Genomic DNA, 24,524 nt, shown 5'->3' with positions numbered 1-24,524 from the left:
CATAAACATATTCAATTTTATTAATTACTTATGATATCTCATTCTATTGAATTTTTGAAATACATAAATATTTTTTCTTCTGATATGTATATAAATTAAATTTTAGTTTTGTTGTTTGATTTAATTTATGTTTTGAGCTTCTCAATGCAGTGTTTTAAATTATGAGTCAAACTAAAGAAGTTTATCGATTGATTTTAAGTAAATTTACGACCCAAAATAAAATTTTTAATAAAAAATTTAAGAAATTCATTAAAAATTTATTTTAAGTTTAAAATTAAATGATACTAAAATCAAGGCGGAATTGATCGGCTTGCATATGACTACTCCTTGGCCGAAGTTTTACGCTACCATAGATACGGTCTGTTGGAATTTGACTATTGTTAAGTGGAATTGATTGGCTTNTCATGTAATTTACATTTTTTTTTCTATTTTAATCATGTTATGATGAATTTTATTTTTAGTCATGTAATGTTTATTTTTCATTCTTAATCCTTTTAACTTGTATATTTTTTTCCGTTTTTAGAAGACATGATGACTAGGGCCAAAAAAAGATAAAAAAATAAAAAGAAATGTAAATTTATTTTTTAATATGAACAATAATAAAAAAATTAAATTATAAGATCAAAAATATATATTTTTTCTTTTTAAATACGTTATCATGACTTGTATGTCACGCTGACTAATAGGTCAAAAGAAAACAAAAAAGAAAGAAAGAAGAAGTTTTTTTTATTAACTAAGAAAGAAAATTTTATTAAATATATAATTGTCGTAGTGTCACTACATCAAATAATTTAATTTTAATTTAGTTATGTGTGGTCCATATATTTTTATATATTGCAGTTGTCCATGTCAATTTTAGATCATTGAATTTAACTTTGTGATGGTATTACATGAACTTCACGTATTGTTAATAGCAACCCCAATGCAATTATTATTATTATTATTATTATTATTATTATTATTATTATTATATATATGTGTGTGTGTGTGTCTCGTGAGAAACGATCTCAAATATCTATATCCATGAAATATAGTGACATTGATTATAGTACTAATTTTAACATAAAAAGTAATATTTTTTTTATAAATCGAATCTGGCCGGATATACATTTCATTAAATTGATCCGTTAGAAGTTTTGTTGAAAAAAGTTCAAACTATACTATGTAACTAAAATTGTGACTTATATACTAAATAACTTTCAATTGATTAAAGTTTTATATAAAGTTGCAATTATGCCCTTGTTATATAGTTTTATTGATTAAATATTCTTATATTTTTAGATTAAGATCTTTTCATTCAATATTAAATTTTAAAAATTCACACAATATTTCCTATAAATTATATATTTTATTATTGTTATCCACAATAACAAAATAATCACAAATTATTATATATTAAAAAGAGTCAATCGTATAAGACACAGGTGATAATAGTCTTTCTCCCCAACGAGGAAAAATTGTAAATTTACATAATGAGATGCATATAATATAACATGACGTGTGTCTGTCGGGCTTCAAATTGAAATTTTTCCTGTCCTGACAATTCAACCCAAATGGTCAGTCTAATCTCAAATAATACGAGATTTATGTTATATAAATATAAAGTAAAATATGATGAAACTCGCAACGATTGTTCTTCGTAGCCCTAGTCTGATGATGAATTTGCCTGACATTGATGTAAACAATAGAAATATACAGTCTCATTTAGCATACAATTTTGAAGCTGCATGTGGTATCATCCACAAGTAGCATTCAAGAGATGGATTGGATAGTCCCACATATATAATCACCAAATTCAAATTCCTCATTGATCTTCAGTTACCCCGAATATTTGGGAAAATAATACCAGAACATCCGTGCTGAATTGAAAACCCTTATCAAAAATCGGAAAATCTACCTTTTTTCAGCTGCCGATTGTCGAAAGTCACGTCGGGGATATAACATTTAGAAAAAATAGGAGGGTGTTTGTCGTGTGGAGGCCGGCCGGAGGCGCCGAGGCCGGCGACGCAGCGGGCCTCGGCGCCTCCGGCCGTCGTACGGAGGCCTTCGCTGCTGGACGTTAACGATTGGGGTGGCGCTGATAATGCCAAGGTGAAGGCTGTCAATAAGTCGAAGGCCGCCAAGACCCCGGCCGACCTCGTGCGCCAGACACGCGATCTACTCGTCTTTGTCGATCGTGGTGGTGTCGACACTAAGGAGAGCAAACGCGACGAAAAGGTATATATCTATGTGTTTGTTTAATTTGTCATTTGGGTTTTTTACTTGTCTGCTTTTGTTTCTTTATATATATTTATTTATTGGTGGTGTTGTCGAAGCATCTTGATTAAATTTTGGTGAATACTGTTACTTCGGTGATTCGTCATTGCTTTATCCTCCATCTTTGAATTGATTTCCCAGGATGACCAGGTACACCTGGGGTGGTCAGCAGTCACGCTCAAATTAAAATCGCTCGAATTTTATTTTATTCGTTTTATAAAGTTAAGACTTTGGCCTCCTAATGGCCAAAACTAAGTGCTCTGGACCGAACTCTTGGGTTCCATTCTAATTTTCCCTTGTTGCTCCTATAGCCTTCTGCGACGTAATCTTCCTTTTATTGACAATGTTGTTTACTTCTTTTTTTTTCACGTTTTACTTTGTCCAGATGATGGAATTAAGCAAACTTATGCGAGATTTGAAGGTGGTTCTTTACGGTGATAGTGAAACTGAGCCTGTAGCTGAAGCTTGTGCACAATTGACACAGGAGTTTTTCAGGGAGAACACTCTACGCCTACTAATCAAACGTCTTCCCGAGCTGAACTTGGAGGTAATTTTTAAATGGTTTAATTTGAATGCAACGAATAAACAGGTTAATTCTTTCTCCATCTTGCATTAGCTCTATTCATCTGATTGGTGAATTTTTTTTTTTTGACAAATATTATTGTTGAGCTTTATCTACGTAAAGTACAAAAATAATGAGCATTGTTCGTGACTATGCACTTTGACAATTCTATTATCACATTCATTTACTTGGCCAGATATGTAGAAATCTGTGTTCTCAATAAGATTTACTTTTGCAGACCCGCAAAGATGCGACACAGGTTGTTGCGAATCTGCAGAGGCAGCAGGTCCAGTCGAGGTTGATTGCTTGTGATTACTTGGAAAATAACATAGATTTGATGGATGTGTTGATTACAGGGTAAGTTAGCATTGGAAGACTCAACGCTAAACTTTAGTTTGGTAAATGAAATTTCTTTGAGTTGGAAGTTGGAAGTTGGAACTTGGTGAATAAGAGTCTCAAATTATATTATATTCCACCTTTTTTTCCCTTGCTCATTTTTGTTGGGTATCAATTATTTCATCTTCAAGAAAGGTTTCACTTGCATTTTCCTTGCTCTGGATCTTACTCGATTGGAAACATTTAGTTTGAATAGTATTCATTTCTAAGAGAGCATGCTGAAAGGGTGGGGGGGTTCATTCTTCTTTTTTTGAAAATTTATACTGTCACAATGATTAACTTTGCTTTTCCTGTTCCTGTTAGTTATGAAAATACTGATATGGCATTACACTATGGTGCAATGTTGAGGGAGTGCATCCGCCACCAAAGTGTTGCAAAGTGAGTGAATTGCTTTGTTTTGCATGCTCTTCTAAGTATCTACTTCTTCTTTGAAAGGTAAAAAATATTGTGTAGTAGCTTCTCTTTTATTATATTGATCCATTCACTTGCAATCTAGTTTATGCTGAGATGCAGTTATCAGATTGTGACGGTCTACTCTTTTGTATTTTTATATTATCTTAACAAGAGATTATATATTTTCTATACTGCTTATGTCAAGTGTTTTTCCAGCGACTCACTGGTAAAATAAATTTTTAATATTATTATTTGTGGAATTTCATAGGATATTGAATGTAGTTTGGCTTTATTTGTCGTACTTTCCTCGTTGCACCACAGACGTTCTCAAGCTATATACTTCGGCTCTAGCTTACTACTTTTATAACTAAATAGAAAAACTACTTTACAAACATCCAGTCTTTTTTGGAAAAGTGTAGTCATTTTCTTAAAAAAATATTGTGTCACTTTTTCTAAAGTTACATATTTGAAGGCCATTGTGCATCATTTTTTATGTACCCAGTAGAATGTGGAATTTGGTTGTGGTTACCTGCATTTGAGATTTCTTTTGCAGGTATGTTTTGGAATCAGAACGAATGAAGAAATTTTTTGATTATATACAACTTCCAAACTTTGACATTGCTTCTGATGCTGCTGCCACTTTCAAGGTTAATTAGTTCATCAACTCTTTTGTGCTTACATTTATTGGTTGATGTTCTGCATGCTACATTACCCAATGGTCTAAAGTAAAAAGAGGGGATATTAGGTTGGCTGTATGCAATTGCATGGTCTGCACCATGTTTATGTCAAGTCTTTATTCTGTCTCAAAGTAATTGTGAAATGTTGCAAATCTTGCTCCACATGACCTAAGAGGAGGAATTCTTTGTGGCACTTCTCAACCGATGATCAGCTACTCTGGTTTTTCAAAGATCCCGCAGCTATATTTGTGGGTGCGGAATCTTCTCTGTAATTAACGTAAAATGGCACTACACTATGTAACGTGAAGCCTTGAGCTGTAACTTTGTGTGTGTGTGTGTTAATGGTACTACCGTGCAAACATGAGATGTGGGATGAAATATCGAATATTTCTCTTTCTTTCTTTCACAATGTACTGTTATTCTGGTATTGATGTACAACTAACATGTTTCAACTCGAATATCTTGTTACAGGAACTATTAACTAGGCATAAGTCGACTGTGTCTGAATTTCTTTCCAAAAATTATGAATGGGTAAGTGATATTGGCTTTGATTGACTACCATGTTTGAGTGATTTCGAGGCGAAAATTAGTACACAAGAGTGTCGAACCTGACACCTGCGCTATGTGCCACTAGGCCAAGGTCTTTGTGTATGTATTATAGAAAGCGCTACATTCATTGAACATCGTAATCTGATTTTTGAGGATGTGGTTTAGTTTATAGAGCTTATTTTTCTCATAAGAATTTCAAACCGTTCCACTTTTATAAAGAGCGGTGCTCGATTTTGTGTAAAAATCCGATCTTTTACACTCTGACATTGGAAATAAACAATGTTTTCTGGAACTTTTGATTAGCTCCATTTTTGATCTTCTTGTTGCTTTCACTGCTGTAGTTCTTTGCAGAATATAACTCAAAGCTGCTTGAATCTACCAACTATATCACTAGAAGGCAGGCTATTAAGGTAATTTCACCTGACAAACCCTTCTCCATGAACCCCCTGAAGCAGTCACGAACAATGAAAAACAAAAATAATAAAGTGATTTGACTGAATAACCGCTGGATATTTTACCAGCTGGGCATCTTTTTGTCGACGGTTCATTTCATTACTTGCTTGGTGAATTCTGATCCCTATGATGTATTTTTTTCAGCTGTTGGGTGATATCCTGTTGGATCGTTCAAACTCAACTGTGATGATCCGATATGTTAGCTCGCGGGACAACTTAAGGATCCTAATGAATCTTCTCAGAGTAGGATTGCCTTTTATGGTTTTGGAAACTAAACCTCGCCTTGTGTTTTTGAAAATAGGAATGAAAAGAAATGGATGATAAGACTTTAAAAGTGAAAAAAGGAATGATTAAACTGAACAACAAAGTTCATTTAAAATAGCATCAAGAACCCCAATTGGACAAATTCTTTGATGCTAGATTAGAATAGGCAACAATTTCTCTCAAAAGTTGATGAAAGAATTGGAATCCTATCTTTACCCCTTGTGACATTTGTGATCATCTCAGTAGAGAATGTCATATTTATTCACTTAACATGTTTTGATCCCGAGGATTCTTTCTTATGTCAGGAGTCGAGTAAGAGCATTCGGATCGAAGCGTTTCATGTCTTTAAGGTACGATTTGTGTATCCTCCTTAAGCTATTTCAAACTAGCCATTCATTTTGCATGACTGTGACACGTATGTGCAGTTATTCGTGGCTAATCAGAACAAACCCCCAGATATTGTTGGCATCCTAGTGACTAACAGAAGCAAGCTTCTGCGCCTTTTTGCTGATTTTAAGACGGAGAAAGGTACGAGTTATGAATGAAAATGCAAATGCTTGATCATTTATTTATATATGCAGTGAAAGTTTTAACTCGGTGTTCGCTCCTGACTATGCAGAGGATGAACAATTTGAAGCCGATAAAACACAAGTTGTCAAAAAAATTTCTGCACTGGAGCCCAAAGAACGTCAATAATTTTTTGTTCCATTCCTAGTATTTACAATTCATGCCAATGCCAATGTTGTAATAATAAAACCCAATTGGTATCTATTTCCAGATGTACTTGTGAATTAGTGGTCTCAATATCAGTTTTTATCGACGTTAACTTTCAATTCTTGATTCATCTTTCGACTTAACAATTTTTTGGATAGAAATTATTTGGAAAGTTTTCCTTCTAGTGATATAATATTTCAAGTTCCATGATGGGTATAAAGTGCAATATGAGATAAAGTGATCAACCCAGGATTATTAATTAGAAGACTAGATCTTCCAAGGGAGTGCTGGATGACATGTGAATTATAACAATTTGAAATTAAGGTGTTTTTAGCACTCAGAGAACATCTACACTAATGCAGCAAAGGCAAACAAACTTTTGTTGGGAGATATTATCTTGCAATAGACGGAAATGGCATTATTTAGTATCGATGCTCTTTTTCTTGCAAAATAGTCTTGGTCTGAAGCCCTTTTCCAGCATCTTTTCCACCTCCTCAAGCTGCAATCCCTTTGTTTCTGGTACAAGCATATATATTGCCACAAGTCCAATAGTGGAAAATCCAGCAAACAAAAGAAATGTGCTCGAAGAACCGATTGCTTCTGTAAGCGTTAAGAATGTCTCACTCACTATAAGATTCGAAACCCAGTTGGAAACTGCAGCGATTCCTCCTCCTATGCCTCTGTACCGCAAAGGATATATCTCAGAATTCACAATCCACGGCGCAGTCCCCATTCCTGGGGAGTAAGATATGATGTACAACCCAAGAAGCAGGACTGCAAAAAATCCAAACTTGCTAGGACAACCCTTTGTGTACCAGGTACGATGTTCACCTCGACAGAGACCTTTTATCTCATCAGTAACAGCGAAACAGGCCCCAGGAAGATGCTACCAAGAAAGATTCAGAACAGAAATCAGAATGATGCAAGTGTATTACGTGAAGCAGCACTCAGAGGAAATGGAATTCAAGAAAATCTTACTTTGTTGTCCCCATTCGAACAAAAAGCACAATCCGACGAAGATTTCAGACACGTCATACAATTCCAGGATGATGGATTGGAGGCTTTCAAAAAATTTGTGCATGTCGAGTTTCTACCAAAATGGAGGGATTCAAGGCTGCTGACTGGTGGGGCATGGTCAGAGGCTTCGAAAAACAGGATAGATAATGCAACAAGGCAGATGATGATACCAAACATAGATATAATCATCAGCCTTCGCCTCCCGTATCTGTCAACAAAAAACATGCTAACAACAGAGCCAACGGCATTTAGACCAGAAGTAATAAGAGACAGTGCCAAGGCCGTCTTGTTAGAAGCAAACCCAGCGAGCTGAACGATTGTAGGACTATAGTACATGACAGTGTTTATTCCAACAAATTGTTGAGCAACTTGAACGGTGATTCCCGCATAAAGGCCTCGACGAACAACGATGTTTCCCCATATATTCTTTAGTTTTGAAAAAAAGTCCTTCCCTATAGAGCCTTCATCGGCTTTCTCGGCTTCAACGGAGGATTGTAAAGCTTTCATTTCTTCTTCAACTTCATTTTCAGGGTATATTTTCTCTAGAATGGCCCTGGCTTCTTTTACCTTATCCTGCGAGATTAAAGATTAAATTTTGGCCCATTTTCAAGCATGGCTTTTTCCCAAACAGACGTTTAAAAAAAAAAAATCAAAGCAGCAACGTGGGTTGTGGTACAAATATCTTAAGAGATCGTTACCTGCCTATATAACCATCTCGGAGACTCGGGAAGTGACAGCATTAACACGAACTGAACAGCAGCTGGAACGCCTGCTACTCCGAGCATCCAACGCCATGTGCCAGGGGCCTTTTACCCCACCAAAAACCAATTACTCTTGAGGGAAATTAACCATCCAAAGCTTGAAGCTATAAAAGTCATAAAATTACCTTAGTAAATGCTAAGTTGATAAGATATGCCAAGAATTGTCCCCCTGTAATCAACAAACCATTTGTGCTAACTAGCGCTCCTCTGATTCTAGCAGGAGAAGCTTCAGAAATATAAAGGGGCGCTGTCATGGAAGCCATTCCAACGCCTAGGCCGACAAAGATTCGTCCAAGGATTATCATCCAAGGAGCCACAGCTGCAGCCATGACAATTGCACCAATGAAAAAAAGGATATCAGCCAAAAGAATGGATTTCTTTCGACCATATTTGTCGTTGATCAAACCACCAAAAGCAGCACCCATGATAGCTCCTGCCACAGCCATGCTCACTATTGTTTCCTATACAAAAAATATAGAGGTAATGGATCCCATAAATGGAGGGTATGGAACTCAGGATTGCAAGACCACTGGTTATTTACCTGCAACCATGTCTGTCTATCGACAGATTTATAGTCATCCCGAATGTAGAGAAGGGCACCAGAAATAACACCTAATAAGCACCACTATTCTCATCATTTCACAAATAATTGACACCAGGACAAAATCTGTACTTCAGCGAATCGAATTGACGAACTAATTCACAGAAGTAACACACTGAAATGTTATATACCCGTGTCGTAACCAAACAATAGCCCTCCGATGCCTGCTGATAAAGCAAGCCTCATAATGTAAGGTGTTTCCCAGGTCGTTCGCCAGCATTCTGTGTACTCTGTTTTATCTGGTTTAATAATTCCTCCCCCCTCCATTCCAATCCCAGCCGGATAATCTGATTCTGTCAGCAGAGGTGATTCAGTCACACACAAAGAATATGATTAAAACAAACCAAAAAAGAAAAATCCAGCACACTCTCCATTTCCACGGACAAAACATCCAATCTAAACAAGGATCTACTCCATCGAAAGTATTAAAAATTTTGACTGATTACAGCTTTCTTAAATTCCGATCTAAACCCACCTCAAGTATCGTATTCACTCCATAAAATTACAATAGAGAATTGTTACATTACATGAATTCAACATTAAAAAATAAAATAAAATAGAATACTGGTGACATTAAAAAGAGAGAGTGATTGAGAAACCACATCAAGCATGCAGTTTTGACTGAAAAAAGAAACGAAATCATTGCTAAAATCACCGTGAGCAAATCAAGCGTATCTCAAAGTGAGCGTTTCAATCGATTATTTATCTTCTTGGGAGTATTAATGGTGGGAGATTTTATGTAAACCAATAATTAAAATTATTAAATTAAATAGAGAAAGAAAGAGTTGAAGTTTGAAAATAGTTCTCTGCTTTGACTCTTTGACAGCCGATAACGATCGGATATGATGACGTCAAACGTCTCAAATCAAGATAGAGATATTAATATTAACAAAATAAAATTATGTACTTATCCATTGACCATTCATTTGATTTATTCCTTGTCTGATTCCTCATATTTGTTTCATTTCATTTATTAATTAATAAAAAGTATTTTTTTACACTATAATAATAATATAAGACAAAAACTTGTGTGAGACGGTCTCACGGGTCGTTTTTGTGAGACGGATCTTTTATTTGGGTCATCCATGAAAAAGTATTACTTTTTATGCTAAGAGTATTACTTTTTATTGTGAATTTGGGTAGGGTTGACCCGTCTCACAGATTAAAATCCGTGAGACGGTCTCACATGAGACTCACTCATAATATAAATAGATCTTTATAGACAATCACATATATTTATATTGTCAATCTCTTTCTATACTGAAAATAATATTTTTAATATAATAAATATTTTTTTCATTAAAGGAATTAAATTACATAAATTTCTCACAAAATTAAATTATGAAATTATATCAAAAATTTTTTGTAAAAATATAATATCTACGTGTCTACAGAATCTAAACAGATTTCGATCAAAACAAGACTTCCCCTTGATATTGTTATCTTTCAAATATGATAAAATACTCCATAAAAAAATTAAAATTCAAACATTAATTTTGAATTAAAAAAAAATATAGTGCCATCTTTGTATTTCAAACAAAGATATATAGAGATTGTCGAAAATCTATATAACAAATATGTATATATTGACATTTTTATTTTTAAATTTTGAACACACGTATTTTTGAAAACACATATCAACAAAGATAAGTGTGTTCAATATTTGAAATTACGGATAATTAATAGATATTTTTCACAAAATATTTGGATTTCATCCAATTATCTCCAAAAATTTGTTGTATTTTAAAATAGAATTTAAATTATGTACACGCATTGTATGTCAAAGTCTAATAATCTATACTATATTTAAAAACGAGGGGGTTAGACCGATTAGTAGGTTTTTTGTGAGATGGTCTCACGAATCTTTATCTGTAAGATGAGTCAACTCTACTGATATTCACAATAAAAAATAATACTCTTAACATAAAAAGTAATATTTTTTCATGGATGACCCAAATAAGAGATCTGTCTCACAAAATACGACCTGTGAAACCGTCTTACACAAGTTTTTGCCTAGTTATTGAAGTTCAATACTTTTATAAAACCTTGGATAAAATAGCATGGCTGGCATGTATAAGTTATAACAAATTGATATGTTATGTTATTTTAAATTAAACCACACAAAACTTTCAATATTAATAAATAAATGGAATGTAACGCAATATTTGACTTTGGACTCCATTGAAACCGGTCAACATCAAGATCGAGACATGAAACTAATTTTTATTATATTTGAAAGCAATAATATATTATTATATAATAAACGAGTGAGGGTGAGAAATTTTACTTTCAATGTGTAAGTACAAGCTTTAACAGGTATTCTTTTTCTGAAAATTATTGTGTTTTTTTTAAATAATCAATATTATTAACTCCTTTTTATTTTGAATTGGGTTAATTAGGTTAACCACATGAAATTACCAACAAAAAAAAAACCAAAATAAATTTAAAAATAACAACCACCTCCTTAATATTTTTACTTATCTTGCATATTACTCACTCGCTAAAAAATTTAACAAAAAATATTTTCATGGTCAAAGATTTCTATAACATTCCAAACTTACTTTTTTATTAACTTAAATTCTTACAAATTGACCAAAATACATTTGGATGTGATTTTTAATGATTCATAGTTAATTTTTTTAGAAGTTTTGATAATTATTTACATTAAATAAAATTTTTAGTAATCCAAAAACTTAGATTTCACATTACTATCAAATTTGAATGCATTTTAATCAATTTTATTTGTGTGATAAATTATTACAATTTTATACATTAAAATTAAATATTACCTATAGAAAAATCAAATATACACTTATAATTTTGACTATATTCAATTTTAAATTTTTTTCATATTGTTACTATTTTTTATTACACATAAAAAAAATCAAATAATAGGCTGACCATATTTTCAACCTTTATATTTTTTGATTATTTTTTATGAAATTTTTTTGAAGATATGATAGATATTTCTCATTTTTGTTATAATTTATACACCTCTACAAAGTTGAAGGGAGGAACCTGTAATTTTAAAATTAATTGGATCTTTTGTAATAATAGAAAGATCAACGTAATTAACCTTTTTGAATTTGAAAATTTTATTCCGTAGAAAGGTATTAACTGTGCTTTTAGATAATTGAGTGTTTTTTTTTTAAAAAAACAAAATAGAAAAGAGTAGGTGAGACGGTCTAACTAATTTTTATCTGTGAGACGGGTCAACCTTACCGATATTCACAATAAAAAAATAATATTTTTAACATAAAAAGTAATACTTTTTCATGGATGATCCAAATAAGATATCCGTCTCACAAAATACAATCATGAGATCGTCTCACACAAGTTTTTGTTAATAGAAAAAACTTCGTAATGCCCGAATGCAAGTGGGTAAACTCAAAACCCTAATTTCTTGGGGTGGAATAATTTGGATCAGAATTCAATAAATAACACTTTGGGCAATGAATTCTAAAGGGTATTTTTTTTTTTTTTTTCATTTGATACTGGTCAACCAGTATTTTTAAAAAATGACATTCATATACACTTGGGAAGGTTTTTTTTTTAATATAAAAAATGGTTGATTAAGTCCTTTTTCTCAAATATCCTGAATCCGAAGGCCGTGCTCCATCGGAGATTTCCTGTCGAGAATTCGCGGGGTAGTGTGATTCATGCACCTGCTGAAAATACTTAACGAGATGAGAGCTAAATTTTCTTGGATTTGTCTTGGTGAATGAACAAGGTTCACCACTGCTTTTCTACAACTGGGTTTTAGTGTTCCTGCAAACGCACGTATGATTTAACTGTTTCTACAACGTAATTACTGCATTCTGGAGTAGGCAACTTATTTAAAGAACTCACTCAGAAAAAATCCTTTTGATGCATTGAGAGACAGGATTTCTCTGATGCGAAACAGGAACTAAGGCAGTTGTAATGCGGGTGCACTTGCAATATTTGACAAGGAATTTGGGGAACAAAACGTTGGAAGCTGTGTTTTTACTGTCTGAATCTTTGAGTTTATTGAACTGGACCGGAAACTTTGGCTTTCCGAGTGTCACCAACAATGAGGATGTTGATGCAGAGACAAGTGGGGAGCTCAATGGACATACAGTGATGCCTATTCTATGCCACACTATTGCAGCACATCCGGGTGGTGGAAGCCCCTAGATACCCTGACCCACATGAATTCATGTAGGCCCTCACTTGTTTGAGGATCCAGGGGAGTGTCCAAATAATCTAAATATCCTAGTAAACTTACATTTGTGTAGCAGAAGATTTAGCCTATATTTTCATGTATTGGTAGGACCCAAAATTTTAAGCAGTTTTTTCGTCAAGAGCAGGACGACCTCGACTGAATTCCGTCTCTGTTATGCACCACTCAGCTATTACATGATTTGGGTGTCAAAATCTAAGGCATTCGGCAAAAAACAGAATACTGAAGACACATACATAACATAAAGATGCAACAATTAAGAAACCGAAATACTCCTCTCAACTATTTAAGAAAATCAAACCCTTTTGTTCAGTACGTAGAAATAATAGACAAGAAACCTGGCATCGACTACAAACTTAGCTAACCAGTAGAGTGTATTCCAGAATTCGATTTTACATTTCAAATAAAACTCACAACAAATAAAACCTATATCGAAAGTTCAAGTTCTGGATCTCAGCACAAAATCTTTCGCAGGAAGCTGATGATGAATTTTCATGTAGAAAAACAGAGTCGCTATACCTGTATGTCACCCAGGAATAGGTGCAACTCTTGTTCCTCCACTTTGCTCATCTTGTTTATATCTTACACCAAAAAAGAGATCCATTCGACGTTTTCTCTAGGCTGCAATTCCTGCTTAAAAATAAAACACTATCTGTAAGCCACAAAACTACCATTTTGGCTACATTCTGTGGGTGGAGAAATATAAAGCTGTTGTTTTTCCAATTCATATAGAATATAACGTTTTCATTCCAATCAATATAGAATAGTTCCATAGTGGTCAATATAATGGAGCGAGCAAGAAAAATGCAACGGCATAGCAGAGATAGGAAATAAAGGAAAATGAACAACCACCTCTGTTTGATCTAGTTGCACGATTAGCACCAATAGAATCCCCGACATAACCGATTGAATTCTTAGGTGTAACATTTCGAGCTGTAGTCTCAAACCCATAATTAAATGAGCCCAAACCCTCGAGGCCTGAGGATAATAAACGCCCACCCCGGTCTCCAAAAAATGAATCCCCCTCATATATATTCTCCAACCCTGCCTCACGAACATTATTGGTGACAAAATATGACAATGTTGAGCCATTAGAACCCCCACTGTTTCTAATGTCGGTCTCTCTGCCAACAAAATTTCTCTCTGCACTTCCATAACCGATACTTCCACTTATTAAAGAACCAGTTCCTTCAACTTGTGTTGAAACATGAGAGAAATGCCACATATCCCCAAAACTTTCAGCGTTTCCGATGATGGAGTTATTGAATCTGTCTAAGTTTCCAGTATAACGAGAGAACACACCACGTCCATAGCCATTAACAGACTCTGCAAATGCCCCATAGTTCGAACCGAACCCCAAGTCTAAATTCAGTCCTATGTCATATTTCAATGGGCTATGTGGAGGATACCCATTTCGTCCCACTGTTGCAGGACTAAATCGACCATCCATTCTCATCCCATAGCCTCTTGCAGAGCTTGAACTGTAGCCTTGTGTATGAGCATTAAGGAAACTGCTCAGCCTATTGAGGCCATAGTTAGAGCTACTTGGTTGACTACGTGTTGGCCCAGGAGACAACTCTTTGGGAACTGCCCGTTTGACCTCGACCATTTTTCCATTGAGTTCATGAAAGGTGTTGGCCAAAACATTATCCACTGCTTCCTCTGAATCATAAGTAACAAAACCAAATCCTCGAGGTCTACCGGTGTTGTGATCATACATCACCACGGCGTCTGTAGTTGTTCCAAATTGATCAAAGTACCTTTTGAACTCACTTTCTGTGATGGTTGAAGCGAGACCTCCAACAAAAATCTTTCTAGTACGGGCAGGACTAGTTGAACCCTGAACAACACCACCATTGTTTCTTGTAAAAGTTTGATGATCATCCCTAGGTACGGCCCTTTTAGCTTCTACCTGATGAATGAAAACAAAAAAGTAAACTCCATGGTGTCAAAATGTACTAATTTTATTTGTACTTCATTTGGCATTATTCACACTCCTCTTCTATGAAGAAAATAAGAATGATTCCACTTTATGATTAGAGTGCATATAACTTAAAATAAAATGCGAATAGCACTCCTCATCAAGATATTACATGACACCATACAAAATCTGATGGAATTATCTTGAATCAGTGCTAATACGAATCAATTTCGGTCATCAATTCTTGCGACATTTCAAATCATGCTTTAATGAGCCATATCATGAAATCCTTACCAGCAAGAAACACTATTTGCCAAAAGAACTGAAAAAACCAAAGAGAAAACAAAGAAAATAAAGCAACCATTGAAGGCATAGGCTTTTATAGCATTATTCTCAAACAAGTAACAACTAACTTCACAAAGATTCATGCACTCAAAACTTCGAGTATATCACAGCACAGACAAAGTTCCTTTTATATCACAGCACATACAAAGTTCCTCGTGATTAAATTCATTATATGTATGTTCTATTCCTGTTCAGGAACAAGAAAAACAAATTAGGTAAAGTAGAAAGAACTAGTATCTATCCAACTTCTTGATTCCTAGCCTTTTCGTTATGCACGTTCATAAGAGTCGAGCACCAACAAGTGTTCAATAACAAGAATCCATCTTTTGTACCAAGAGGTAATTAAATTGTATATCGCACTCGTGAATTTCATACATAATCTAATGAATTTGAAATATTATAGTAATTGACGAATTTGCATAGTCACCAATCTACTGATATGAAAATGCTACTTCACAAGCATTCCCACTGTTGATACAGATTGGCACGTGTAATTTGATCAAAGACAACCTTACGAACCCGTACAACTTATATGCTGCCTAATGAGCATTGATAAAGTCCACCGAATCTAATGCCGTAAAATGCAGCACGATATTCAATTCATAAATGCTTTACCAAATGAAGATGCATCACTTACAGTTCTGCCATCTATGATATGCCTTCCCTTTAGAACTCTTTCAGAAACAGAAGCACTGGCAAACACAATAAAGCCAAAACCACGGGAACGACCTGTAACCCGATCTTTCAATATCACAGCTTGCACCACCTCACCAAAAGTTTGGAAATAATTTGTCAGGCGCTCTTCAGTGGTTTCCCAAGAGATCCCACCAACGAACAATTTTCCGGAATCCATTTCCATTTCCTACAAACCTGTTTACAATATTCCGATCAATCAATCCATAAGTCATTAAATTGCACCCAAGCAACATAGAACATTTAAATCCATATCATCAATATCACCAAAAAGAATCACACTGTCAAAACCGTAGCACTCGGTACAAAGTTAAGAACAAGTAATGGATCTACGAGGAAGTGTAGTAAATTTAGACACCATCCTATTTCGTATTACAATCCAACTACCGTATCTCATATAACTAGCTCAATATAGAATCGGTAATCAAAGCAAAAAAGTCCAACAAATACAAAACCAGAAAATGTAGATTGAATAAATAACAAACATCAAGAAAACAAATTACAACAGAAACCCGGCAATTCCCCGACTGCAAATGGGTATATTTGATTCAGAAGGAGACCATCTAATCTAAAACCGATCGATAACCAACAGCACACATAATCCAAAACCCCTGCAAATTCATTCAAGATTCAAACTTTTTATTTTGAACGACCAAGAAAGATCAATGCATCGATAAATATGAACTTATAGTTCCAAACAACAAATACCCAGAAGAAAAGTTTGTTGAATTCAAGATCTGATAGGATGCATAGATAGAGAAGCAGAGGGCTAAAGGCCCTCTCTTTTCTTCTCTTTTTCGTTTGCTTCGTCCACCAAAATTCAGTCTTTGATGGAATTGCGAAAGAGGATATATTTAGTAATGTTATGTCAAAGAGAAAATGGAAAAATAAAGATAGTTTGTGGGCTGCGTAGATTGATTCTTCACATCCTAAAAATAGGTGACAACGGTGTTATTATATTTGTGCGTAAATGTTATAAGGAAGGAGTGCTGTTTGGCTATCCTCTTGCGTAAGAAATGTAGCAAGGAGAATGGGAGTTGTGACTTGTGACTTGTGACTTGCGACTAGGATTTTTTTTCAGATTTTTGAGTTTTTGTTGAAGAATAAATAAATTAATGGATTCAAAATTTTTATCTATTTTATTTATTTGTCTTTCATATTTCCCAGCTAATATAATGAGACAGCAATTCAATATTTTTCAACCTCTACAGCTCAATTTTATAAAGAAATTATGTATCATGGGAGCATATAATCATTTTATAAATAATATCAAATACTCTAAAGTTCATATTCTGATTAATATTTCAATGTGTTATTTTATTTAGTCAAACAATTGATGTCTTTTTTGCATTTGTCCTAGCTAATAACGTATATCTTAGCATACACGATAATAATAATTTTTACCTAAAATATGAAATAATAGCAACATGAAGTGCATTGTCCAAATGGGATGGTAATGATCCGTTTCAAAGGGTCTCCAAAATTAATAATCACTTGTTGTATAGACATTACAAGACCATATATATAATCATGTTTTACTATCAATTCATTTTAATATTTGTGTTGCTTGGAAACCTAATTCAAATATGATTTCGTTGGCATTAATTAAAAAATATTTAAAAAAAGAAGAAGACCAAAATTTTATTTCAGATCTAGTTAGGTGAAACACCAGTAGTCACTAGAAAATGGCTAATATTCATTTATGGCTGTAGATAGAAAGATGCTCCTATCTATCGTTTATATCCTTGGCACGCAAGTTGTGTCATCCCCACAAACAAATTTATAANCTCTCCCAATCATTCATTCTAGTAGAATTTGATGTCATGCTAGCAAAGCTTGATCCAGAGAGAGGGCAATGCCACAATGTTGTGCTTATACGCTTTAGATGTGGAAGGATTAAGATCATAAAAAAAATGAGTTGGGTTTTTTTTTCCCCAAAAAGTTAGATAAAATATAACTAAACATGCTTGCTTGATTTGGTGGCAAGGCATGAGTCTTAGGTTAAATGCCTCACACCCCTCTATTCATGTCATTGTTCAAAACACGCATCATTTGAAAAATCGAAACAATAAATGGATATCGAAGCTGTATTGTAGAGCTCTATTCGTTACAGAACTGGGAATAGTGATAAATTATATTGTCAGCCAAATGTAGATTAATCCCAATGCCAACATGTGTGTGAATTCTTTAAAGAAACCTTACATTTGTCAAGTCTAACTTAGATTAATATTACCATTATTGGTGTACAATATATTACACATGAATCGCAAGTCCTCCATATATAGTAAATAGAAAACACGAAATGTTTTAATTCACAGGAAATACACTTTACAATATACAAAACAAATACGGTTACTTCTTTGCTGTGTTATTTTACCTCCAAGCAGAAAAGGTGTATAAAGCTCTGTTCTTCCATCCTAGATACAAAGCATCATTGGCCTCGGCTATGCTGTAATTTGTGCTATAATCCCTCAACACGTCCCTCCTCGTGCTGTTAACTGAAGAATTCAATGGGACTGGAGAAAATCCAGCCATAGTAAGCCTCAATCTCCACTTACCAAGAAGCTCGTGCCTTTCCATCCTTTCAATTCCCTCGCAAGCAATTATGTTGACAATATCCCTCCCCACACAATGTTCTTCAGTACGAATCCGTTGTCTGTCATCTCGCGGGCGTACAACATCAATGGACTCAAAAATTGCTGAGTAATAATCTAGAGTCTCAAGAAATCGTGGGAAGAACGAGGAAGTGTTGGTGTTGGATTCTTGTTCAGAAAGGGTCACGATTTTGGGTGAAAGGCTCTTCACTAGTCTGAGGAGGCGGTCCCGATGATTTGTTGTGCTAACACTTTCATCTGGCATGTGATGCAAGATGTAAGGAAAGTTCACGGCCAAAGATTCTCCCTGAAGAACCCGAAGATTCTCAAACTGGACCTCGCATCCAGACATACCTGCACAATGGAACTCAAATGGTACTCTACATTCTTCAGCTACACTTGCTAACCTCTGACAGACTAGCTCAAGTCCTCCACCTCGAGCATGAGCTGATTGAGAGTCATCAACACCTGTAATGCGTAAATAAGGAGGTCCCCCAGGCCGGCTAGAGAGAGATTGAATGAAAGAAACCCACTGACTTCCCTGCGCAATCTGAAAATCAATTACATGAATTCTACTTTCGTTCTCCATTGCTTCCCTAATCACAGCATTAGCAGACACATAGGCAAACTTGTAGTAGGGACAGATTTCATAAAGCACGTGCATGTATGACATCAATTCAGAACTTGATTTCTCATTGCACTTCAACTTTTTGTAAATTATGCTTCCGGAGGACAACAATCTTGCCTTGAGACCTTCCAATAAGTATGCACCTAGTCTCTGTAAAGGGTCACCCGATACCGACACCCTTCTTTCTAACATGCCCATGAGAGCTTCTGCAGCTGATACTGCCAATCTTCTTTCGTCCATGGAGTTTGAGTCAGCTTCTGATACTGTCTCAGCACAGGCGACGAGCAATTGCTTCAGGTCCGTCAGGGCAGCCATTTCCAGGATTTTGCCGTACCTTGTGGAGGACATCACCATATCACTTAAGGAGCCACTGACATCGCCATCAACAGAGTCAGGTCCTAGCAAATCATTCTTCAACATCCACAGAGCATGCGCCAATTTCTCTTCATTGCAAAGCACAGAGGATCCATTAAATGGTGAATCATAAGTATAATCACACGAGTGATGGAGATCAGAAGCATATGATTGAGAACAATGGGGAGAAAAGGGACCCCTGTTGGACGATACGCTTACAGCTGAAGACGAATTGTGGACAGAATCTCCGGTCACTGGCGTTGATTCCAAAGTGAAGAATTCTTCAGTATGAGCTGGAGATGAAACATCAGTACCCTGGAATTTTCTATGAATCAAATCATTGTTCAAAACTTGAACAGTAGAAACTCGTGATGGCTTGACTTGTTCCATAGATCGATTGTCGACTTTAAAGATATTGGCTGACGCTTAAAGTGCCAGGTACTCTTTCATTCCAAGAAACTTCAAATCAAAACTTTATTTTGCATCAGTGACTTGAACAAGAACGCATTTGGAAGTGAGAAAAAAATTTTGTCAAAAAAAAAAATCGCATTTAGCCACCTCCACTATTAACGAGTGAGAATGCATGCAAATCTGCATTAAAAAACATGGTATCAATACATATTAAAGCCATAAATTTTAGTGTTAAGCAGAGAATCGTTTTTCAGAGCTCGTCCATCATACATTATGATTTGCTTAGAAACAGAAACCAAGAAACAAAACCCCTAAAAGAATCAGTAGAAAAAAAAGTTGCAAACAGGTTCTTGACATTCAGAAGGCCAAAAGGTTGAAGTGGTGATAGTATCTGTAACTGCGGAACTTCGGCGAGAGCTATAAATCTAACTAAAGGCCAATGACTATACCCACCAGATATGAGGTTTTGAAAAACGAATAAGTGAAGACTACCCTCTAATGGTGTCCTGGATTGGCTTTTTCTTGCAGATACGGCGAAATATGCAAAACAATTGAGAAAGTTCACCAAAAATTCCTAGCGACAGGGTATCATATATCATTTCTGTTCTTTCCCAGATCATCACACTACCATTTATCAAAAATAAAATCCCAAAATCTCCTCCAATCATCGCGAACTCCCCGTCTTATACTTTTCACTTCCGTGAAAATAAAATTATCACTCATTAAACTGAATTCAATTACACCCATAAAAGATAAACAACATATTAATAAAGTTTCCATTTGACACTAAAAATCACAAGCATCCTATCCTACCTCAGCATAATGAGATTAAAAGAAACAATAACCATACACAGAGATCATCGCTCACAGTGGATAATAATAACCTTGACTTCTCCAAACTTCCATAGATTCTGACACTGTGCGAAAGAGAGAGACAGAGTGATCCCCTTGCGCTGAAGTGAGAATATGGAAAACGAGCTTAAAGTTGTTGGGGGTGGAAAACACGCGTTTCAAATTAATTGAGGAGTTACGTAAAGTCGTCGTTCATAGCGCCTTTCGGGTTCCAACTACCAACTACCTAGAAGCAACAAAATAGACAAACAGTGTCTTTTAAAAAATAGATAAATAGTGCGCACGTGGTTTTTATGCTACACGTTTGAAAGTTTTACAGGGTATCATATAATAAAAAATTAAAAAAACTAAATCTTCTCTAAAATTTATTAAAAAAATCTTTGGATGAAAAAAAAAAGAAAAAACAATAAAAATAGGATAATGTAGAACTCCCAAATGTCTTATAAATTTGTAGCACAAGATTATTTCAATGAGGTTAACTTAATTAATGTGATTTACATACAATTATGTTAGTTCAGAGATTTACGCAATATACAACGAAGAATAACAATTACAATTTTCATCACCCCATATAAACAATGTCTAGTAAATTTGAAAATATGGTACCATAGCAAAATTTTTGGTTCCTTGTCCTATTGGCTTGTTTTTTAGAATAAATTTTCAAATATAATTTGACAAGTCAAAGTACAATTTTTCCAAAGTAATGATTTTTTTTTAAAAAAAAAATCTCAGTCATTTTTTTAAAAAAATCTCAGTCATTTATCGAGTTTGGCTATATTATAATAGTCATAATCATATCATTTCATTTATCAAAGTTGTTAAAAGGTCAACTTTTTTTGTGTGGGAACAACTTCAAGTTGCATGCTTTTTGTCTTTTATTCTTTATTTTCATACAATGAAGTGAGATCTGTACATGATAATTTTTATATTTAATTATTATTAAATCGAAAATCGAACGCAAGATAGATAGGCATCTCTTCTTGGTGGAATCCGTTGTCAAATGCATTTGCTAATATATATTCCATGATATCCAGCTGTTGTCACAACTGATTAATTATAAATCTAAATATTTTTTTCAATAATCATGTTATTGTCATGAAATTATATAATATATGATAAAAACTATTCAATGAGAGTTTATATCATTGCTGCAGCCTATTTAGCATAGCTTGCACCATGTTTGGCAATCTTTTGGAACCATGTAAGACTAGTGAATTCCGCCAACTATGAGTCGGGATCGAGCCTTGTTAGACCTATAAAAAACCACCTTCTACTTACCACTCAAAACACAAACTCAACAAAAATATAGAAGGAAAAATGGAAGCATAAACCAAGTACATGCGGGTAAAAGTTCGAAGTGCATACCACAATATAACAAGTATGATACTTCATTATATATATATGTAAAGTCTTATACACGCAAAAATGACAAACAACAGAACCATTTTCTTCTGTATGATTACCAGTATATATCATCAGACAAATGGTTTTTATGTTCTGCCAATGTAAAGAAGGTCCAGGAATTTGAAACATGACGCAATTTGGGGAGCATATTGAATTGCACCACCAAAATTCCTCAGAATTTGATCAAAAAAGTTTCTGATGCATTTGTTTTCCATAAATGCTTTTACTTTCATCAGACCTTCGAGCTGTGCGGATTAAACCATTTCCAGCCTTGGATGATTGGCAACATTCAGAACTTTTGGAAAGCTTCGTTGCACAAGTAACAAAGCCGATTTGATGAGAAGTTTGGACCTTGTGTTTAGATAAGCTATGTTCAGGGAAATCAGTAATACCAAATTCCTACAAGAAATTTAATCATTTTCTAATTTATACATTAAAAAACAGAAGTCAAGCTTTTGTGGTAAAGTTGGTTGGATACCTTGGACTTTGTCTTGGAATAACAAGGAGTCAGGCAGGGATTTAAATCCTTCAAAAACATGTCATCCAGACTCTGCGGGGTTGTATAATCCCCAGAACTGAATTCTTGATCGAACTGGTCCATAGGGGATCACTTGTCAAATTTTTATTATAAAAAATATTAACTGAAGTATTCTCTATGCCAGCCGCCAGGTCTTAGGTTAATATATTCAAGAAATAATAGAAAAACCTCACCTTGCATTAACAATACAATAATCGATAAAGCAACGGTAGGATTCATATTTTCTATCATTTAGGGTGTTTTTGCATAGCTATCATTTCTTTCTAACTTGGATTCAATAGTTAATAATGGTTTTACCAGATAATTAGCAGTCTCTTCTTGATCATATGACAGAGTCCTGGGAGAACTGAAATGATCATCACTTAATCCTTGTAAAGAATATTTGTTCGCCTTCACCTGCGACCAGAAGAAAATAAAAAGTGAAGCATTATCCACAAAATAGAAACAAAATTTATCTGTTTCTACAACAAAGTTAAGCACACATCAAACATGACAAAAGAATGAAGTTTAGGTAATTAACTGTCGAAGACTTTTAGCACTAGTAGGTTACACTATGAGACATTTAGAAGCCATAGATAAGTATCAGTCATCTGAAACTTCTGAATCTATTCTTGAAAATCAATGAAAAAATTATGATCAAGAAATTTATATTTGTCTTTGATATACGTTAGAACAAGAATACAGATGCTACCTCAGCAAGATCCGCAGCAAAATATTGCAGTTGTCCAGTTAGTGAAGTAATCTGCCTCTGAAGACTTGGAATGAGTTGTTTTGCCTGGTTAAGTTCAGTACCCTGTTTCTCCAAAAGGTCCTGAAGCTGAGAATTTGTGACATCGGGGAAAAGAATGGCATTCTTCAGAGACTTTATATCTTCCCTTTGCTTCAAGCATAAATCTTTCAGCTTTTCAACCTAGAAATTACACTTTTAATAAGCTTGAAAGATAAAACAGCTCAATCCCATAAGGAGTATACTCTAGCAAATTGAAAATGATTGTGATTCGAAAAAATGATATTCATTTTGTTTTAGGACCTTCACTCAATAAAAATGCTACAAATTCCAAATGTGTTCAGGAGTTCAGAACTTGCTCTATTCGCATCAAGTAGAACTAAGAAACTCATCCACAGAACGCATAATTTTTTATTTTTTGTTTTTGAAAAACCTGTTCCTTGTGTTTTCCATCACAAAATATTGTTGAAGCAGCAATAACTCTGAGACTTGGGGTAATTAGTCTAAAAGCCCCAAACAAAATGAATGAATGAGATGCACAAAAGACATACTAGGAAAGGGTATCAAAACAATAAACAGCCAAATACAAATCCCATCTCAAATAAATAAGGATCACGTTATCAAATCGAATTAATCCAAGATAGCAATCACCTACAGATAAAAGTGAGTCCTAGAAACAAAATGGACGTATCTATTTTTATGAGGGGCGATTAATCTGGAATATCAATATCTCGAGCTCACAAAAGCCCAGGAATTATAGAATGAAGATTAAGTCACTAACTTCTGCAAAGCGTGAAGAATGCAGACCAGTAGATCAAACATAAATGGTGTGGTTTCAATGCATGAAAAAGTACGAAACCGAAGGCCATGAGAATTAGGTAATTTCAGTTAATCGAGAAAGCATTTTCTTTTGCATGTTAACCTTTTTATCAAAAAATCTAAAAGTAACGGGAGGTGCGTCTCGTGTCTCAAGTTGACACTCGATTTCCTCATTTCCTGTTGTTTAATTATTAATCATAGAACATGCAAAATAACGAACAGAGATCTCAAATATCCCAAAAGAAATTACATGCTGAAATTTACCTCTAGGTTTTTCTCTTCAAGCAACAACTTAATCTCTTGAATTTGTTGTTCCTGTTCTTTATTCAAGCTCAAAAGCTCCCTCTCGCTTCTCAGCACCATCGCCAATGTCCTTGTATTCTCCTTCACCTCA

General features: G+C 34.6%; 5 protein-coding genes across 18 annotated transcripts; 1 reads left to right on the top strand and 4 right to left on the bottom strand.

The window, feature by feature from the left end:
• The first annotated feature begins 1,487 nt into the window (after positions 1 to 1,487).
• On the top strand, positions 1,488 to 6,694 carry LOC140978143 (putative MO25-like protein At5g47540). Of its 2 annotated transcripts, none has more exons than XM_073442960.1 (11): positions 1,488 to 2,217; positions 2,642 to 2,803; positions 3,057 to 3,175; positions 3,518 to 3,592; positions 4,161 to 4,254; positions 4,756 to 4,815; positions 5,175 to 5,243; positions 5,431 to 5,529; positions 5,856 to 5,900; positions 5,976 to 6,078; positions 6,170 to 6,694. In XM_073442960.1, exons 2-11 carry the CDS (start codon positions 2,642 to 2,644, stop codon positions 6,244 to 6,246), a joined length of 903 nt encoding a protein of 300 aa, XP_073299061.1. In that variant the 5' UTR covers positions 1,488 to 2,217; the 3' UTR covers positions 6,247 to 6,694. The 2 variants fall into 2 exon arrangements, with proteins under 2 accessions (XP_073299061.1, XP_073299062.1); XM_073442961.1 differs by lacking the exon at positions 1,488 to 2,217 and adding an exon at positions 2,257 to 2,406.
• LOC140978140 (inositol transporter 4-like) lies at positions 6,498 to 9,438 on the bottom strand. 2 transcript variants are annotated; one of them, XM_073442955.1, is made up of 7 exons: positions 9,299 to 9,438; positions 8,775 to 8,936; positions 8,584 to 8,654; positions 8,168 to 8,503; positions 7,980 to 8,087; positions 7,243 to 7,854; positions 6,498 to 7,150 (listed from the first exon to the last, which is right to left on the bottom strand). In XM_073442955.1, exons 2-7 carry the CDS (start codon positions 8,908 to 8,910, stop codon positions 6,683 to 6,685), a joined length of 1,731 nt encoding a protein of 576 aa, XP_073299056.1. In that variant the 5' UTR covers positions 8,911 to 8,936; positions 9,299 to 9,438; the 3' UTR covers positions 6,498 to 6,682. The 2 variants fall into 2 exon arrangements, with proteins under 2 accessions (XP_073299056.1, XP_073299057.1); XM_073442956.1 differs by having other exon boundaries at positions 8,775 to 8,938; positions 9,321 to 9,412.
• A 3,666-nt stretch (positions 9,439 to 13,104) lies between these two features.
• On the bottom strand, positions 13,105 to 16,836 carry LOC140978127 (heterogeneous nuclear ribonucleoprotein 1-like). Of its 7 annotated transcripts, none has more exons than XM_073442933.1 (5): positions 16,512 to 16,836; positions 16,289 to 16,414; positions 15,748 to 15,972; positions 13,697 to 14,756; positions 13,105 to 13,474 (listed from the first exon to the last, which is right to left on the bottom strand). In XM_073442933.1, exons 3-5 carry the CDS (start codon positions 15,967 to 15,969, stop codon positions 13,461 to 13,463), a joined length of 1,296 nt encoding a protein of 431 aa, XP_073299034.1. In that variant the 5' UTR covers positions 15,970 to 15,972; positions 16,289 to 16,414; positions 16,512 to 16,836; the 3' UTR covers positions 13,105 to 13,460. The 7 variants fall into 7 exon arrangements, with proteins under 7 accessions (XP_073299034.1, XP_073299033.1, XP_073299032.1 ...); XM_073442932.1 differs by having other exon boundaries at positions 15,748 to 15,980; positions 16,512 to 16,835; XM_073442931.1 differs by having other exon boundaries at positions 15,748 to 15,980; positions 16,307 to 16,414; positions 16,512 to 16,835.
• A 1,154-nt stretch (positions 16,837 to 17,990) lies between these two features.
• LOC140978126 (scarecrow-like protein 21) lies at positions 17,991 to 20,795 on the bottom strand. 4 transcript variants are annotated; one of them, XM_073442927.1, is made up of 3 exons: positions 20,675 to 20,795; positions 19,938 to 19,970; positions 17,991 to 19,838 (listed from the first exon to the last, which is right to left on the bottom strand). In XM_073442927.1, the coding sequence occupies exon 3, from the start codon at positions 19,767 to 19,769 to the stop codon at positions 18,177 to 18,179; it is 1,593 nt and encodes a 530-aa protein (XP_073299028.1). In that variant the 5' UTR covers positions 19,770 to 19,838; positions 19,938 to 19,970; positions 20,675 to 20,795; the 3' UTR covers positions 17,991 to 18,176. The 4 variants fall into 4 exon arrangements, with proteins under 4 accessions (XP_073299028.1, XP_073299027.1, XP_073299029.1 ...); XM_073442926.1 differs by having other exon boundaries at positions 20,604 to 20,794; XM_073442928.1 differs by having other exon boundaries at positions 20,641 to 20,794.
• Positions 20,796 to 21,987: 1,192 nt separating this feature from the next.
• LOC140979438 (uncharacterized) lies at positions 21,988 to 24,518 on the bottom strand. 3 transcript variants are annotated; one of them, XM_073444830.1, is made up of 5 exons: positions 24,395 to 24,518; positions 23,276 to 23,494; positions 22,882 to 22,980; positions 22,525 to 22,638; positions 21,988 to 22,445 (listed from the first exon to the last, which is right to left on the bottom strand). In XM_073444830.1, exons 1-5 carry the CDS (start codon positions 24,491 to 24,493, stop codon positions 22,230 to 22,232), a joined length of 747 nt encoding a protein of 248 aa, XP_073300931.1. In that variant the 5' UTR covers positions 24,494 to 24,518; the 3' UTR covers positions 21,988 to 22,229. The 3 variants fall into 3 exon arrangements, with proteins under 3 accessions (XP_073300931.1, XP_073300932.1, XP_073300933.1); XM_073444831.1 differs by having other exon boundaries at positions 21,988 to 22,397; XM_073444832.1 differs by having other exon boundaries at positions 21,988 to 22,352.
• Between the last annotated feature and the right edge of the window lie 6 nt (positions 24,519 to 24,524).

Source organism: Primulina huaijiensis, chromosome 6, assembly GCF_012295235.1.
Source record: "Primulina huaijiensis isolate GDHJ02 chromosome 6, ASM1229523v2, whole genome shotgun sequence".
Lineage (NCBI taxonomy): Eukaryota > Viridiplantae > Streptophyta > Magnoliopsida > Lamiales > Gesneriaceae > Primulina > Primulina huaijiensis.
This window is presented reverse-complemented; position numbering and strand designations above follow the sequence as displayed.